General features: G+C 42.2%; 1 protein-coding gene across 3 annotated transcripts in view; it reads right to left on the bottom strand.

Annotated features, from left to right (window-relative positions):
• The window catches only part of PTPRR (protein tyrosine phosphatase receptor type R), a 201,777-nt gene that overhangs the window by 3,098 nt on the left and 181,740 nt on the right, over window positions 1–16,939 (bottom strand). For all 3 annotated transcript variants that reach the window (XM_082742870.1, XM_082742871.1, XM_082742872.1), the window contains one exon: window positions 14,868–14,981. In XM_082742870.1, coding sequence (XP_082598996.1) covers window positions 14,868–14,981 — 114 coding nt within the window. The remainder of the gene's footprint in view (window positions 1–14,867; window positions 14,982–16,939) is intronic.

The following is a 16,939-nucleotide window of genomic DNA, read 5'->3' as shown; positions in this document are numbered from 1 at the left end:
GTTCTTCTTAGCTGGATGGGAACTTCTGAGCACTCCTAAAACCACAGCAGGTGTCCGAAAGATGCAGGCTTTGACTATGAACCTTAAGAGATCCAGCCACAGAAAATATTAGGGCAGCTCGAGGGAGCTGGCCTCACAAAGCTCAGAGAACCATCTTTGGTTCTTAAGGTCTTCCCCTTTGAATTGCTAATGGTACGAGAAACCTTATACATGCTCCATCTCCTGGACTCTAGGCTCTGAATTCCCTCACCAATTACTTCACTTTGAAGTAAACTTTTGCCTTTCTTGTCTCTTCTGGTGGGCACTGGTATTTATATGTCCAACTGATGCATGAACAAAGACAGCCCAAGCTTTCATACCCATGTGACCCCCAAATGGGTCACCGGTGTATTTTCTTCCTTGGAGTATATTTTCTCTGACGTTTTGTTACCTACCTCAAGGATGTTTCACCCAAAAAAGATGGGGAAAACAGGGAAACAAACCGATCAGTTATAGGCTAGCAAAATTCTTGGGAGTCTGAAGGCTTATGGAAGGTGTGTGAGAAATTGTTACTTCACACATCATTTGGAAAGAATTGGCACCAGAAGGATCCTCAGAGAGAAGGATCCCCAGGGATCATTTATCCCAATCACCAGCACAGCGCAGCCTTTCCAAGAGGGAACAGTCTACATGGCTGGTGGTCAGCTGCTTTCTGCTGGGATGCTCAGTGGGGAGGCGAGGTCCCATAAGAAAAGCAGCTTTCCCCCAAGTTGCAGGAAAGCTTCTGAGGAGATCAAAATGAATCTGCTCCTTTCTAACTGTCACTTCATTGGTCGAACTGAAATAACACCCCCCCCCCCCCGCAAAAGTCTAAAGGCTACTCTCATAGTCACACAATAGCTTTCTAAATGCTGGAAAACAACCATCAAAGTCCTATAATCTTTTCTTCTCTAGACTAAACATCCTGTGGTCCTTCAAAATTTCTATAAAGCTTGGTTTCCCGGTCACTCACCAATCTCGTCTCCCTCTTCTGTAGGCTGTTTTATCAAAGATGACCTTCTCAGAGTATTGTGTCTACTCCGACAAGGTCTAGTCAGTGGGAACACTGTCTCCTTTCGGCTGCCTGTTATAGGCCAGTGAGCCTGCATTTGCAGGTACATCAGATGACAAGATGTCACTGTACCTGTCTAGAGCCCAGGGCCCAGTAAGCATTTTTAGGATATTAAGTGAAGGTTTGGGCTAATGAAAATGCCTGCAGGATTTTTCTTTTCTTCTTCTTCTTCTTCGTCTTCTTTTTTTTTTTTTTTAGTGTGAAAATGACAGTTTGCTCTTATCTGCACTTAAGCTATTGAATTTTTGAAATTAAATGCAGGATTTTTGTTCATTCCTATTAATTTCAGCTTGGTTTCAGCACGCAGTTCCTAATTATTATCCCCACTATTTCTATCATTCCATATGTTAGCTTTTCATTTCTCACTCCCAGCTTTGTGTCTTCAAGATATGTAATAAGCATGTCTTACTTCTTTTTAACTGTCATTTATAATGGAATAGAAAAAGAGATGGCCAAGGTGAAGTCTTTATTGTAAGTAATTGGATATCATGTTATACACTGTCTATCCCTTTCCAAAATTATTTCCAACTAGATGGTAGAGGTCCTTTAAGGGCAGGCATGATGTCATAGTCTTCTCAGATGCGCAACAGTGATAAGCGCTTACTAGTCCTAAGTAAATACCTGCCATGTAGATTACCCAGGCCATGCTAGTTTCGTCTCATATGAAAGCAACTAAACTTTGGGCTAAAAAAAGGCAAGAGGCATTATAGGATGCATTCACTGGAGTCTGGTTCAAATTCAGGGACTTGTTACAATCCTCTCTGGAACTATTTAGTAAATGTCTAATTTCATATATTGGTATCTAGTTTACTAGGTGGATCTTTGTAAGAACAGATTTTAAACAGTCTTTTTATTGGCTGGCCATGGCAAAAAAAAGATCCCCCAAAGCTAATACAGTTCCTGTATACAAAATTCAGTTATATGATAAATGAATAATGTTAGATTATATGGAACCCTCAGGAGAACGAACCCTCTCACAATTCAACCCCGGGACCCCTCTGACTTGGTCCCTTGGTACCTTTCAGGTCAGACTGGGCTCCGTGGACTTGCCAAAGTCCAGATCCACATCACTGATGTAAAGTTGGTAATGCAAGTTGGTCTTTGAACAGAAGAAGCAGGGATGCTTTTTTTATTGCTTTTAAAAACCATCCTCCAACTCCCTTTTGAAGAGCAGGCACTAAAATAAACTTTGACCTCCAACAGATCATAGTTTAAATTGAACCTAGGTTGATTTTAAAAGATTTCCATGCCGATCAAGATGACACTTCAGTGGAGAAGGTCTCTGGGGTCCAAAATAGATGGACCATCATGAGTCAGAAAGCACGCACCAACATTACTCAATACATTATAGGAAAGTATCGTCTCCTGGAGAATCCTTTAGGTACGAAGCTGTTTCCCAGAGTTCCAGATTTCCCAGATCAAAAAGAAACAAGATATGCTTGTCCAATACTTTCTGCCGAGCAGGAACAAGTTTATAAAAAAAATGTTTTGAAAAAACTATAGGTCAAGAGGACCCAGTGAGTTGTAAGAGTGATCGTGCCTGTGAAAGGTTTGGAATGCCAAGGTGTCGGGTTCATCCCCAGCACTGTATACTGCTGTCCAAACAAATCCCTTCTCCAACACTTACTAGCTGCTTTACCTTACTATAAAACGTTTGCAGCATTCTGTTTTCTTGTCTGCGAAATGATGAGGTAGTAACATAATGGTTCCTACCTTAGAGCATTGCTGTGAACTCCATTTAAAATGCTTGTTACACAGCCCAGCACATTCAGACACCACACTGCAGACTGTTGTTACGGTTCTGGTTACACTTTGGTGTTATCTGGTTGGACAGGACTGCCTGGCAGGCTAAGGGATGGGGCCTCTGAAGGCCTTGGAGAACTGAGAACACACTTGGCAGAGGACAGAATATTGCCTTGCTGGGGCAAGCCTAGGTGGAAAGATCCAAATACGTCTCTAAATATTACCCAGCTTAGAAGTCTGCAACCGCGGAGGCAAGTGATGTCATGGACAGAAGTGGGCTTGGAGTCTGACAGATTCAAGCCTGAATCCTTGCTTTTGAACCAACTTGCTATAAGATTTTGGACAAATCATTTAATCCTTCCCAGCTGGGGTTTCCTCACTTATAAAATGACATTAATGCCAAACCCTGTCATTGTGAGGATTAAATGAGTCAGGCCATATCAATGTCTAGCCAAAGGCTCCCACAGAATTCTTTTGTTTTTTATAAGTTTTTTTTTTTTTTTTTAGATTTTATTTACCAAAAATAGAGAGCACAAGCAGGGGAAGCAGAAGGAGAGGGAGAAGCAGGCTCCCCACTGAGAAAGGAGCCAGATGTGGAGCTCGATCTGACGATCCTGGAATCATGACTTAAACCAAAGGCAGACACTCAACCAATAGACACACAACCAACTCAGTCACCCAGGGATCCTGCTTCACAGAATTCTTAGCCTAAGTTTGCATGGTCCCTGAGGCCATGGCAGGGTGGAGGAGGTTGGATTTTAGGAATAGGTTCTAATCCCAGTCTTGACCAAAGCAGTAGTGCCTCTTATTTTATTTCATTTATTTTTAAAGATTTATTTATTTATTTATTTTGGGGGGTAGAGAGAGAAAAAAAAAAAACACTCATGAACATGGGGTGGGGGAGGGGCAGCGGGGGAGAGAGCACAGACCCTGACTCAAGGCTTGATCTCAGACCCTGAGATCATAACCTGAGCTGAAATCAAGAGTCAGGCGCCGAACAGACTGAGCCACCCAGGAGCCCCTATTTTATTTATTTTTTAATTTTTTTTTTTTTTTAATGCTGGTGTTCTGTGGAAGATTTTGTCTTCCCAATATTTTGTTGCCTGTTGTTCATGAGAAATTTGAAAGCTACTGGCCTGCCAAACAGTATTTACCTAGTAACACTTCAAGTTTTGCAAAAAATTTTTTTTAATTAATATGTATTTTTAATTTTTTTATTTAAAGAGAGAGAGTGCTCACGTGAGTGCGGAAGGAGAGAGAATCTTAAGCAGGCTCCTTGCTCAGCGTGGAGCAGGACGTGGGGCTCAACTGATCTCACGATCCTGAGGTCATGACCTGAGCCAAAATTGAATCAGACGCTTAACTGACTGAGTCTCCAAGTTTCACAAGACTGAAATGCGAATCCATAAAATGCTCAGCACCGTGATTGTTATGTAGTGAGTACTTACATAAATACTACACATTTTTTTTCTTATTCTTTTGGTAAGTGTTTGGCTAACCTGACGCCTAGAATGATCACACACCTGATTTGTTTGGGACAGTCCTGGTTCACTCTTGTCGTCCTGTGTAACTATTAATAGAGCCACCCTTCATTTCCAGAGGATGCCTTGCTGTGGATGCTAAGTTTTTTGTTCACCCTAATTCTGGCCTGTCCCATGTCATGGAAGAAAGTCATTCCCCCTCACCATACAAGTGGTGTTGGCTGTAAGGCTCTGATTTCTCGGTGGCCAAAGAATATGAACACAATATTCGGCAAGGCCAGAGAGGATTCAGATATACCGCTCTTCTAGAAGTGTCAGATATCTCCTATCACATTAGCCTGACCAAACACACAAAAAAATCCGTATCTTCTGTCTCCATGCCGGGAAGCACGTAGCTTTGTCAGCTGGGGGTGGACTCACATTAGAAGGAAAAGAAATGTAGTTTTTTCCTTTCACTCCTTGGGAGGGTGTGTTGAAAAAAGCCCTCCAGATGCCCAGGAGAGAGATTTGGTTTTTAACATGTTAAAATTGTGACCTTTTGTGACTATTAACTCACACATACAGACAGCAACAGCCTTTCCTGCTGCCCCGCCCAGCCCGTATCCGGTCTAATCAGTAGACAGAAGAAATTCTACAGCGGTGACTCACTTCTGGGCTAACAATGGAACTTACGCTCCTTGGCTTTTTATTATTTTTGAATCTGGAATTCTTTTGGTAAAGTTTGGTACAGTAAATTTAGAACAAAAGGTGTGGATGCTAATGTGCCTCATGGGTAAAGCTTCGACAGCTTGGGCGTGAGTCAAGCCAGGCTAAATGTCTGCCGCTGTAACTCAGGTGTCTTGAGCAAAGGTTTTCCCCAGTTCTTTATATAGATGTCATATGAAAGAGGGAGAATTTAAACATAAGTGTTCTGATTCATTGTGACCAGGTACTCTGAACACAGACACTTTCTCTGGAATAGCTGTGTTCCACAGTATTTATAGGGCATAAAACCAGACAGATCCAATGATAATCCAATCATAATTCACTGCTCAAGCATATTTTGAACTCCATTTTTTTCCACTGAAAATTAAGCAATTTTCTTCTGAACACCCAGGCTAACACCCAATCTTGTTAAGGTCTCAGGAACTGTGATGTCAAGCAAATAAGCCCATACCAATTTCTGGGGCTTTATTCTTAAGTTTCCTTAAAAGAATGAAATGAAAATGTTTAATTTCTGATGTTCAAATGAGATCTTTGGAATTCACTAATTAAGGGGATCTTTGCAATGAGTTGGGAATGCAGGAAGATATGGATAAATGTTAAGGGTAGAGCTGATAAAAATTATACCAACAGGTGGAAATTTTAGCTTTGGAGTTATTTTAAACAAGTTTTGGAAACAAAGAATACTTTGGGGACACACATTAGCCTAGAAAACTGATGGCTTACATATGCCTCCTCTTGAATTGTTATAGTTAAAAAAAAAGAGAGAGAAAAATCATCACACTGGAGTGATTAATCAAAACATTTAAACAATGATATGACGCACATTGGAAGCATTTTTCTATCCTGTCTGGGAAGCCACAAGCAAGGTCTTTGGATGTAATTCCAATTTAGGCCTCCAAGGTAAGGATGTACAAAGACAACAGCAGATTTCACCAGTGACTCTCTAGAAGGAGGATTAGACAGATTGTTTCCTGTTTCTGGGGAAAGGGGAAAAAAAAAAAAAGGGAAAGAAAAAAGCCTTGGGATTGCAGAGTATTTTATGTGCTTCACTTCCCAAATTCTGTTTTCAAGTTCTTCCAGGGTCCAAAGGTGCCAAGCAAGATTAAAAGAAATTTGATGGGAAGAAATTGTCCGAGGTCAACCTCCCAGAGAATGCATTCCTTTCATCCCTGCCTAGATGTCTTCTGATGGCCACATATTGTTCTTTAGTCATTCTCTATATGCCTGGAAGGCATTTTTTGAGTTTCCTGGGCCACTTTATTATGATGGATTATTATTATTTTTTGAAGGGACAGCTGTGTCTTTCATATTCAGTATATAAATGACTTTCTGTCACTATTTCACACCACAAAACCCTGGCACACAGAAACCTAAATGATCTTCTGAAGTAGGAGCTAAATATGATAAAAGCTCATTGGTTTTCCTTCAACAAGGATTATTAGTTAGATGGCATAGTCATAACAATGTGGTGATGTTTAAGATTAAGAGATTTAAGGAGCTCCCGGGTGGTGCAGTTGCTAAGTATCCTAGATTCTTGGTTTTGGCTCAGGTCATGATCTTAGGGTCATGAGATCGAGCCCCCCAGTTGGGCTCCAAGTTCAGTGCAGAGTCTGCTTGAGACTCTCTCTCCCTCTCATTCTGCTGTGTGCTTTCTCTCTCTAAAATAAATGAATTTAAAAAAGAAAAGATTAGAAGATTTAAGCCAGGTATGAAAGGTCTCAGTAATAAAACATGATTATACTGGGTTCAGTTTAGTGGCAATGTTATAGGTCCTTTTTTTTTTCTTTTCACCATAATTCTTGAAAACTGTTGACCTATATATGTACGGTAACCTTCCATTAATAGGAAAACATGATTGAACAAAATATCCCTTTTTGTCATGCTGGCCAATAGAAAGTTTATTGTATTTATCATATCAGCTATTAATAATAGTCTAAGCTGAAACCACCAGAGATAAGCCATTTTCCCTGGTTTATACAGCAACTAGTTCAGATCATTGTCAAAGGCAGGGCTAGAATGGGAACCTCCTCTCAAACTGTATGTAACTGAATTCAGTCTCCTACTCCAGAAAACAACAGTGTTTTGGAAACCAAACAAATTCAGAATTCAGCCAATCTCATTAGAACAAAACTGGAAGTTCAGTTCAGAATGTCTAAAGAACCCCCAAAGAGTCAAAATTCATTATGTGACTTTGGACACATCATTCAGTCCTTTTAGACATTGGATTCCCCCTGAAGAATGAGAGACTTGTATGATATTCCACCAGACCCCCCCCCCCTTTTTAAAGATTTTATTTATTTATTTGACAGAGAGACACAGTGAGAGTGGGAACACAAGCAGGGGGACTAGGAGAGGGAAAGCAGGCTTCCCGCGGAGCAGGGAGCCCAATGTGGGGCTCAATCCCAGGATTCTGGGATCATGACCTGAGCTGGAGGCAGACGCTTAACAAGTGAGCCACCCAGGTGCCCCTCGACCAGATCTCTTTTAAATCATCCTTTTCCTAGTAGGTGTCTGGCAAGTGCTTTGATTGTCTGTTATTGGCATCATTGTTCTCTACAGAAATAAAGTTCAAAGACTCAAAGAACACAATAGCTGAGAGAGGGTTTAGAGAGTCAGATGATCACTTCCCAATCACTGAAACCCAAGATGGAAAACGCATCTTATTGGAGGGGTCCTCGAATCCACCTGTGCTCCTAGCCTTATCAGTAGACCAAATAAATACACACACATATGCATCACTAATTTTTCAAGTGCACGTAGGTACTGTTTTGAATCACAGAATGAAAGTTAATTTACAAGCGTTAATGGCTTCAAAATATAGTTACCAAGTGGAAGTCCATAAAATATTTTACTCTTAAAAAAGGGGGTCCTCATACCAGAAGAGATTGGGGGACCACGGATATGCCCCATTTCTCTTTTACATATGTAGACAAAAGGCCTAGAATGGAGTCACTCATGGACTTAAGGCACAGCCAGGATTAGCACCAAGCTTTTTGACCTCTGGTCCAGCGACCTCCAGTACCTCGTACTCTAGTGGCTGCCTGCTTCCTAGTCCCACGAGCCAGCTGCTTGGTCCCAACTGCCTGCTACCTACTTCATCTTTTAATTAAAAATGAAAGCTGTGGGAATGAAGGAATGATCCTTTAATGCACTTCTAAATAAAACACTTGTGGGTGCCTTGCACTGAATTTGAACTCCTACTTAGAAAAAAAGAAACCCTAATTTAGTTCAAAATATGCTCAAAAGTATTATTAAAAAGAGAATCACAGACTTGTGGATCTACAGTGAGAACTGTAGCCTCTATTAATAGAAGTTGCCCTAAAGCCAATAAAAATAACATGTTGCCAGAGAATGAGGAATCCACCAAATGGCCTTGTCATTGTTGTTACAGTGGAAACATCCATTCAGCATAATACTCATCTCTAAACCAGACCATCTGAATTTATTGCTAAAATGCAGATTTGTGATCTGAGTAAAAATTGTCTGCTTTTGTCAAGTTGAATAACAGTAATCGGGAATTGTAATTTATTATTATTATTATTATTATTATTATTTGGAATCAGGTTTTTTATTTTAAAGATTTTATTTTTTATTTGACAGAGAGAGACACAGCGAGAGGGCACACAAGCAGGGGGAGTGGGAGAGGGAGAAGCAGGCTTCCCACTGAGCAGGGAGCCCCATGTGGGGCTTGATCCCAGAGTCCTGGGATCGTGACCTGAGCTGAAGGCAGATGTTTAATGACTGATCTACCCAGGTACCCCAAGGAATCTATCCTATGCCGAGGTGCCTGATGCATGTACAGTAATAAGCATTTAGGAAATGTTTGTTGAATGAATGCGTGCACACATGATTTAGGAGCACTGCTCTAAGCAGAGACATTGGGTGCCCCCTCCACAGGACACACGACACAGGAATCGGGCCCATATACAAACACTCATCCTAAAAACATCCCACCTCAGGGTCAGCTTCATGGGCTTGTGATGGGCTGGGTCACACTAGCCCCCTCCCCCATGCTAAGAAGGACCTTGCCCTTGGGTTAATGCTCTGCTGTCACTATCTTGAAATTCTTAATAACTTTTTTTAGCAGGAGCCCACATTTTCATATTGCACTGGGCCCTAGTAGCTCATCTCACCCTAAGGCATTCTTGTTAGAGCTCTTCTGCTTCCTCTCCACGCCCCTCACCTTCCCAGTGCCCTCAGCTCTCTACCAGTCCTTGCAGAGTCTCAGGTGTGCACAACTTTGGGGCGCTCTCTCCAAATCCCTTTTGTCAAAACCCAAGTTCCGAGTGTATTCCTAATGCATGGAGTTTCATTCGCTCTAGCCTCCCCACTCTAACTGGAAGGGACAGATCACCTTGTTTAGACTAAAGAGTTAATAGCTGAGAAAGTATAAGGTGTTACCTTCACCTTCTATCTCCACGTTCAATGAACTTTAAACAAGAATGATTCTTTTCGTCAAGGATTGGCTCTCTAATAGCAGTATTTCAGACATTCACCATACACAGATATTTTAGGCATCCTCCATAGACAGATATTTTGGGATGAGGCATCTTGCTATGTTCCTCAAATGATATTCTCAAGGCAACTGCTGACAGCACCACTCTGACTCTTCATGAAACAGCTCTCATTCATACTTGACATTATTTTCTAAAAATTACGGTATCATTGCATTTTTTTAATTGGCAAAGCGTTAACAAAAATATATGTCTGTCAAGCAGTTTTGCGATAAACATATTCGGAAAGACTGTTTACTTTCATCTGTGATGACCACACTCTTTGGGTTAGAAATGGGAAGTCCTGGGTTCCAAAGAGGTCTCCTTTGCCAGCTTTTTAACTACATAATCTTGGACAAGTTCCTTGACGATCCTAAATTCTTTGTTTCCTTATTTAAAACAAACAGAGCCAAAGAACACCTCTGTTCCTACTTTTGGGTTCATTCTGGGAGTTAAATGAGACTTGTGAGACATTTGCTTTAAAGGCCATGGCAGGGGGTGCCTGGGTGGCTCAGTGGTTTAAAGCCTCCGCCTTCAGCTCAGGTCATGATCTCAGGGTCTTGGAATCAAGCCCCGCATTGGGCTCTCTGCTCAGCAGGGAGCCTGCTTCCTCCTCTCTCTCTGCCTGCCTCTCTGCCTATTTGTGATCTCTCTCTGTCAAATAAATAAATAAAAATCTTAAAAAAAAATAAATAAAGGCCATGGCAGGGAGGCCATGCATGGTTATGAAATCAACTTCCAAGTATCAATACTGCATTCTGGAATGTCCGAAGACAGATCCAGAACTGAAGGCGAGGGTGACCACAGGGACTAGGGCAGGGGACAAGGTCTGAAGAACTAATGAAGAATGAATAAGTTACAAGAGCAGAGAGGTGGGTGATCAGATTTTCTGGGGCCTGTTTTCTTTTACTGGCATGAGTTGAGGATGTGGTCAATCACCTACAAACTGGAATTTTCACAGTGAAATATGACAGGAAAAAAATTAGAAACTGTAGCAAGAGGCAAGAAGCCTGGGGGAAAAGAAGTTGGACGAGGTGAAGGAAAGGAGGAAGTTTTTCTGTCTTGCTTTTCATAATAACTAGGGGGAGTGCATAGCAGAAGGAAGAGACCAAAAAAAAAAAAAAAAGTCTGTGTTGATCCCATGAAGGCAGGCAGGCAGGCAAAGGAAAGCCGTTTCAAAGAAGGTTTTAAAGAGAGGATCCACTTCATAAACAACAGAAGCAGCTGCTCAGAAAGAATGTATGTAGAAGAGATGTTGATTAATGACTCAGTGAAAATGATTTCCAGACACGTCCTGGCAGTAATTCAGATCCAGGGGGGTAGGGAGCCGTCAGATCAGCAGAGAAGTTTTGATATGTTTTGGAGATCCTATCGGGAATAAAAAGACAAGCCTTGTGGGGAGACCTTGGTGGTGATGGAAGGCCAAGGCTAAAATATCTGACCGTTTGCTTTAGGAAGGAAGGAGCCGATAGAGGAGGCATTGTGATATGGTTTAAAAAATGTATTTGTGATTCCATTCAGAGCTAGAGGACAATCTGGCAGACCTGACAGGGGAATGTGGCTGGGAAGGGGAAGCCAAGGGGGGCTTCAGGCTGTAAGAGCAGGTGGGGGAGGGGGAGATGCGGGGAGGGTGAACAGGCAAGATGGAAGAATTAAAAAGCCAAAAAAAAAGAAAAAAGAAAAAAGAAAAAAAAAGAGCAAACCAAACCCATTTTTTCCCTAGGTGTTGTTCCAAATAGGGTCAGGGACGTTGTTGGTCATCCGGGTTCGGGGTGAGCCTAGACCACGGAGGGGTCTGGTGCTTATGGACTTTCAGCACTCGCCATAAGAAAGCAGGGCGCAGGGGTATGGACCAACGTCCCCGAGGAGTTTGGGGTCCTGTGCAGGAGGCTTGTGTATGGAAGCACAAAGAAGAGGTCACTGTGGGAGCAGGTCCAGGCTGACTCGGTGCGGTCCTTTACCCTCCGACGCAAGCCCCACTTCCGGGTGAAGGGAGGCCCCCAGTCTGGAGTGAAAATCCAGACCCTATTCCAGCAAGACAGAGGGACAGTTCTGGATGGAAGGACACTAGGACAGTAATTGCAGGAGGAGAAGAAGAGATCCCTGGAGGAGATCTTATGTACAGAAAGAAAATATTTTTGGAAGCAGTTACATGTGGGGGATGGAAAGGGGAGAAGTGGGAGGGGTAGAGAGAGTATTAGAAACATGGGCTGAGGGGTGCCTGGGTGGCTCAGTGAGTTAAGACGCTGCCTTCAGCTCAGGTCATGATCCCAGGGTCCTGGGATCGAGCCCTGCGTCAGGTTCTCTGCTCAGCGGGGAGCCTGCTTCCTCCTCTTTCTGCCTGCCTCTCTGCCTACTTGTGATCTCTGTCAAATAAATAAATAAAATCTTAAAAAAAAACAACAAAAAAAGAAACATGCGCTGAGCATTCTACTAAGTACGTCCTGGAGGTAATCTCATCTCTCTACTGCCGTAGCCCCGAGAGGCACATGTAAGAATACATATTGCTTCCAGTTTATGGATGCGTGTTTAGGTTTCTTGCTACATATATCTAAAAAAACAGTGGGTAAACTTGACTGCATGTTTACTATGTGCCAGGAATTTATAGATTATCTCTTCCTCCTTACAACAATAGCAAGTAGATACAAGTATGACTTCCATCTTCCAGCCAAGAAAGCCTGGACATGGGGGGGTGTCTTAGAACTTGCTGAGGTCCACACAACCAGGAAAGGGAAGCCGCCATGAGGCTCACCCAGAGGCCACTGGGGGTAACTATGGCAATGAACAGCTGCTGCGAAGCCAGTCAAAACTGAGAGAAAAAGAAACAGAAGACACACTGACAAAGACTTAGAAGCCATTCCTGAAGAAGAGAAAGGACAGCAGGGTCAGGGAAAGGACAGAGGGATTTGGAAGTTTAATTTTTAGAGATAGGAGAAAATGTGTTGGTAATTTTAATAACAATGAAGACAATAAAAACACGGTACACATTAACTGAAGGTTTACTTTGTGACAGATCCTACTCTAAGTAGCATATATGAGAGAATAGAGATGAACTGGATTTTTAGATCAATCGTGTGTCTCTTTTATTGAAACCCCAGGATGTAGCACATAGTAGGTGCTCAATAAATATTTGTTGAATGAATCTTTAAGGGTAACCATCTACACTTTTTGGAATCTTTGGGCTCCAGGGCTGAAGTCCAAAAGACTCAGCTCCCATGGCCTCCTTGTTTTCTCACTCCATAGCATTTATCTGTGTCTGAAATTATCCTGCTTTCTTCTTTCCTTTTTTATTGTCTGTCTCTCTCTCTACATGAGCATGTAAACCCTGGGAGAGCCAAGACTCACTCATCTTGTTCAGTGCTACACTTGTAGCATCCAGAACAATGCCTTAGGCATAGGAGGCAATTAATAACCATTTGCTGCATGAATGAAAGAAGAGAACCCACTCTTCTAGCCTTTCCAAAAAAACTCCTGAATTGCAGAGCAGAAAGGCTGGCTGCCCACTAATGAGGATGGGGCATCTCTTCCTGTGCCTGTTTTCAAAGAGCATCTGTTTACTTTCTCCATCACCGACTCGACTGAGAGGCTTAGTTGTGGAGGAGGGAAGATGAGAAGTTTCTGGTTTGCTTTGTTTTCAACACAGATAAACACAGGTCATCACAAAGATGATTGAACCATCTCTGTATGAAAACAATTCTTCCATCTCACACCCATTAGGATGGCTACCATTAAACAACAACAACAAACATGAAATAACAAGTGTCGGCAAAGGTGTAGAGGACTTGGAACCCTTGTGCCCTACTGTGGAAGGCAGCATGGCAGTTCCTCAAAAAATCAGAGAGAATTCCTCTATGATCCAGTAATCTCGTTTCTGGGTATGTGTCCAAAAGGATCTCGACCGCTATTTGTATGCCCACATGCATGATGGGAATTATCCACCATAGCCAAAAGGTGGAAGCAACCAAGTTATCTATTGATGGATGAAGGGATTAAAAAAATAGGATCTATACACAAAGGGAATATTATTCAGCCTTGAAAAGTAAGGGCAGTCTGACACATGCTACCACATGGACGAATCTTGAGGATATTATGTGAAGGAAAATTCCAGGGTCCCGGGGGCCGGAGGGAATAGGAAGTTGTGTAAAGGGAACAGAGTTTTGCCAGATGAAAGGAGCTCTGGAGACTGGCCACACAACACATGAAGATACTTAACACCACTAAACTAAACTGTACTGTTAACAAAGGTTAAGATAGTAAATTTTTTTTTTTTAAGATTTATTTATTTATTTGACAGACAGAGAACACAAGTAGGCAGAGAGGCAGACAGAGAGAAAGGAGGAAGCAGGCTCCCTGCTGAGCAGAGAGCCCGATGCGGGGCTCGATCCCAGGACCCTGGGATCATGACCTGAACCAAAAGCAGAGGCTTTAACCCACTGAGCCACCCAGGTGCCCCAAGATAGTAAATTTTTTTATGCGCATCTTTCCCAATTAAAAGAAGTAGATTAAAAAAAAAGATGACTTGGAGCCCCTGGGTGGCTCAGTGGGTTAAAGCCTCTGCCTTTGGCTCAGGTCATGATCCTGGGGTCCTGGGATCGAGCCCCGCATTAGGTTCTCTGCTCAGCGGGGAACCTGTTTCCTCCTCTCTCTGACTGCCTCTCTCCCTACTTGTGATCTCTGTCTGTTAAATAAATAAAATCTTTAAAAAAAAAAGAAGCAATCAAATACAAAATACGGAAGATTCCATAAAAAACATTAAAAAAAAAGATGACTCTTGTTACTGTGACATATGCCTCATTTTATACAATCAAGATCCTAAAGTGAATGATTCAGCGAAGTCATATGAAAATGCAGAGTAAATAAAAAGGAAGAGTGTGTAAGACGAAGAAGGAACAGTATCACCATAAATAACCTGTATTAGAGATGAGGAGGGATTAAACATAAGCTTTTGTTTTTTTTTTTTTTAAAGATATTATTTATTTACTTGAGAGAGAGAGCATGTGTACACGAGCATGTGTACACTGCGGAGGAGGGCAGAGCGGGAGGGAGAAGCATCCTCCTTGCTGAGCAGGGAGCCGACGCGGGGCTTCATCCCAGGACCCTGAGACCATGACCTGAGCTGAAGGCTGACGCTTAACCGACTGAGCCACTCAGGTGCTCCTGGTTTTGCATTTTGATGGTCGTGTTGCAAATAACACTTTGTTTAATGGCTTTTTAATGTAAGATATATCTCAGCATTTTACACAGATCTCTCTAGAGATTTAAGACTTTGGAGCCTGCGAGGGTTATGAAGTCAGGCTGATCAGATCATGGCGCTCAGATGTGACAACTCTGGTCCCCAGTCCCGCAGACACTCACCTGTCCACACGAAGCTGGCAGACAATGCTTAGCGCATCGACAACTCCTTCTTCTTTCAACTGTCGACAGCCAATGGATGTAGCAATAAAACACCCCGTTCTACCTATCCCTGCACTGGAAAGAAAAGACAAAGAATGAAAAGGTGGAGGAAAAGTAGAAAACATAGACTATATTATTTATTTATTTATTTAGGTTTTTGACAAAGTTTTTAAATTTTTATTTATTTTTAAAATTTCTTTTCAGTGTTCCAAAATTCATTGGGTTTTTGAAATTTTAATTCCAGTATGATATTCATCTCCGGGACACAAGATAGATATTGGACAATTCCATACAACACCCAGTGCTCCTCGCGACCAGAGTACTCCTTAACCCCCATCCCTTATCTAACCCACCTCTCCCCCATGCCTCCCCAAGAGAAAAGACAGTCTTTCAAAAGGGTCCATCTAATTCTGAAACAGCAAGCCAGGCTTAGCAACAATGACAAAAGCTCTCAGACCAGATGACACACCTGACCCAGAGCAACGCTTAAACTTCGATCTGTCATTGAGTTCCTTGCCGCAGGGAGAGTTGGGTGGAGGGAGAAAAGAGAAAAAGCCACTGTAATTATTCTACAAAGAATAATGCAGACCTGAATTTAGGGAAGGTATAGGCACTAGAAAGGAGGAGATAGACTTAGACACATCACAGATGTGAATCTGGGGGACGGGAAGAAAGGTACTGCCTATGAGACAAAGGGAGAATTCTAGAAAAAGGGCTGATTTGGGTGCAGGGCAGGTTGGTTTTGGATATACCGATGTTGAAGATTCCAGTGAGGGACTGAAGATTCAGCTGGGTTTGGGAGAAGGATGTGGCCAGAGGCACAAGCTTCTGAGTCATTTATATCCAGGTGATCGTTGAATAGAAACGCTATCCTATCCATCCAGGAGTCCTGGAGGGATTTGCTCATTCATCTGCCCTGGATGGTAAGTCATCACCCTAACAAGCCCTTTAACTCCCTCCCTCCCTCCTCCCTCTTCCCTCCTCCCACCCCTCAGCGATTTCAACCACTAATAGCCTATATGCAAATTTCTCTCAAATTTCCATCTAAATTCCCTAAGTTTCTCCTAAACTCTAGATTAGCATTCTCTCTCTTAGCTGGAACTCTTGATGTTACTATTTTGCACTGGCTTCAGTTCAATGTATCTAAATTCATGTATCTAAAACAGAATTAATTATCTTTTCCCTCAATGGCATTACCAGTTAGCCACAAGTTTTCCAGCCTAGAAATCTTGGAGCCATCTCCAACATCTCCCCCCTTTCACCGCCCACATCCAATCTGTTACCAATTCTTATATTTTCCACCTCTACTGAAGCTTCTGGGATCCATGCTTTCTTTTCTATAAACTGTGCTCACGTTTTCGACATCTCCTTACTTCATGGTTAGCAGTGATCTCATTATGGTTGCCAAGTCTTGAGTCTCTTCCTGGACTAATTCACGATATACACAGCTGCTAGGTTCATCTTTCTAAAATAGGGATCTGATCATATTACTCTTTACTCAAAGACTGTAGATGCCTCCCAGTAGTTATGGGTAGTGTCTGAGCTCTCCTCTGTGGTGTCCATGACCTTGTGTAATACGAATGGGGCTAACTATCAAGCTTTTGGTCTTTCTACTGTCCTCCTTGTATCCTTTGTGCCATTTTTGTCATCTACATGAATCACTGCAAAAATGGCTTTTATTTTCCAACTTTCCTTTCTGTGTTAATGATATTCCTTCCGTCAGAAACTCTCTCATTACCAGCCTTTAAAACCACAAACATTGGTCATTTTTTAAGATCCTGCTCGACATCATTCCAACTTTTAGAAGCTTTCTTCAGTCCTCATGATTTGAATTAATAGTTTCCTTCTCGGCACTCAGATAGCATTTGTTTCTTTTCTTTCTTTCTTTTTCTTTTTCTTTTTTTTTTTTAAGATTTTATGTATTCATTTGAGAGAGACACAGAGAGAGAGAGACAGAGAGAGCACAAACAGGGGAAGAGGTAGAGAGAAAAGCAGACTCTCCACCTCACTGAGCACGAGCCGATGGGGGGCTC

The sequence above is a fragment of the Mustela nivalis genome (assembly GCF_964662115.1).
Source record: "Mustela nivalis genome assembly, chromosome: 7".
Lineage (NCBI taxonomy): Eukaryota > Metazoa > Chordata > Mammalia > Carnivora > Mustelidae > Mustela > Mustela nivalis.
The sequence above is the reverse complement of the archived record's forward strand: the minus strand, read 5'-3'. Positions and strand labels throughout refer to the sequence as shown.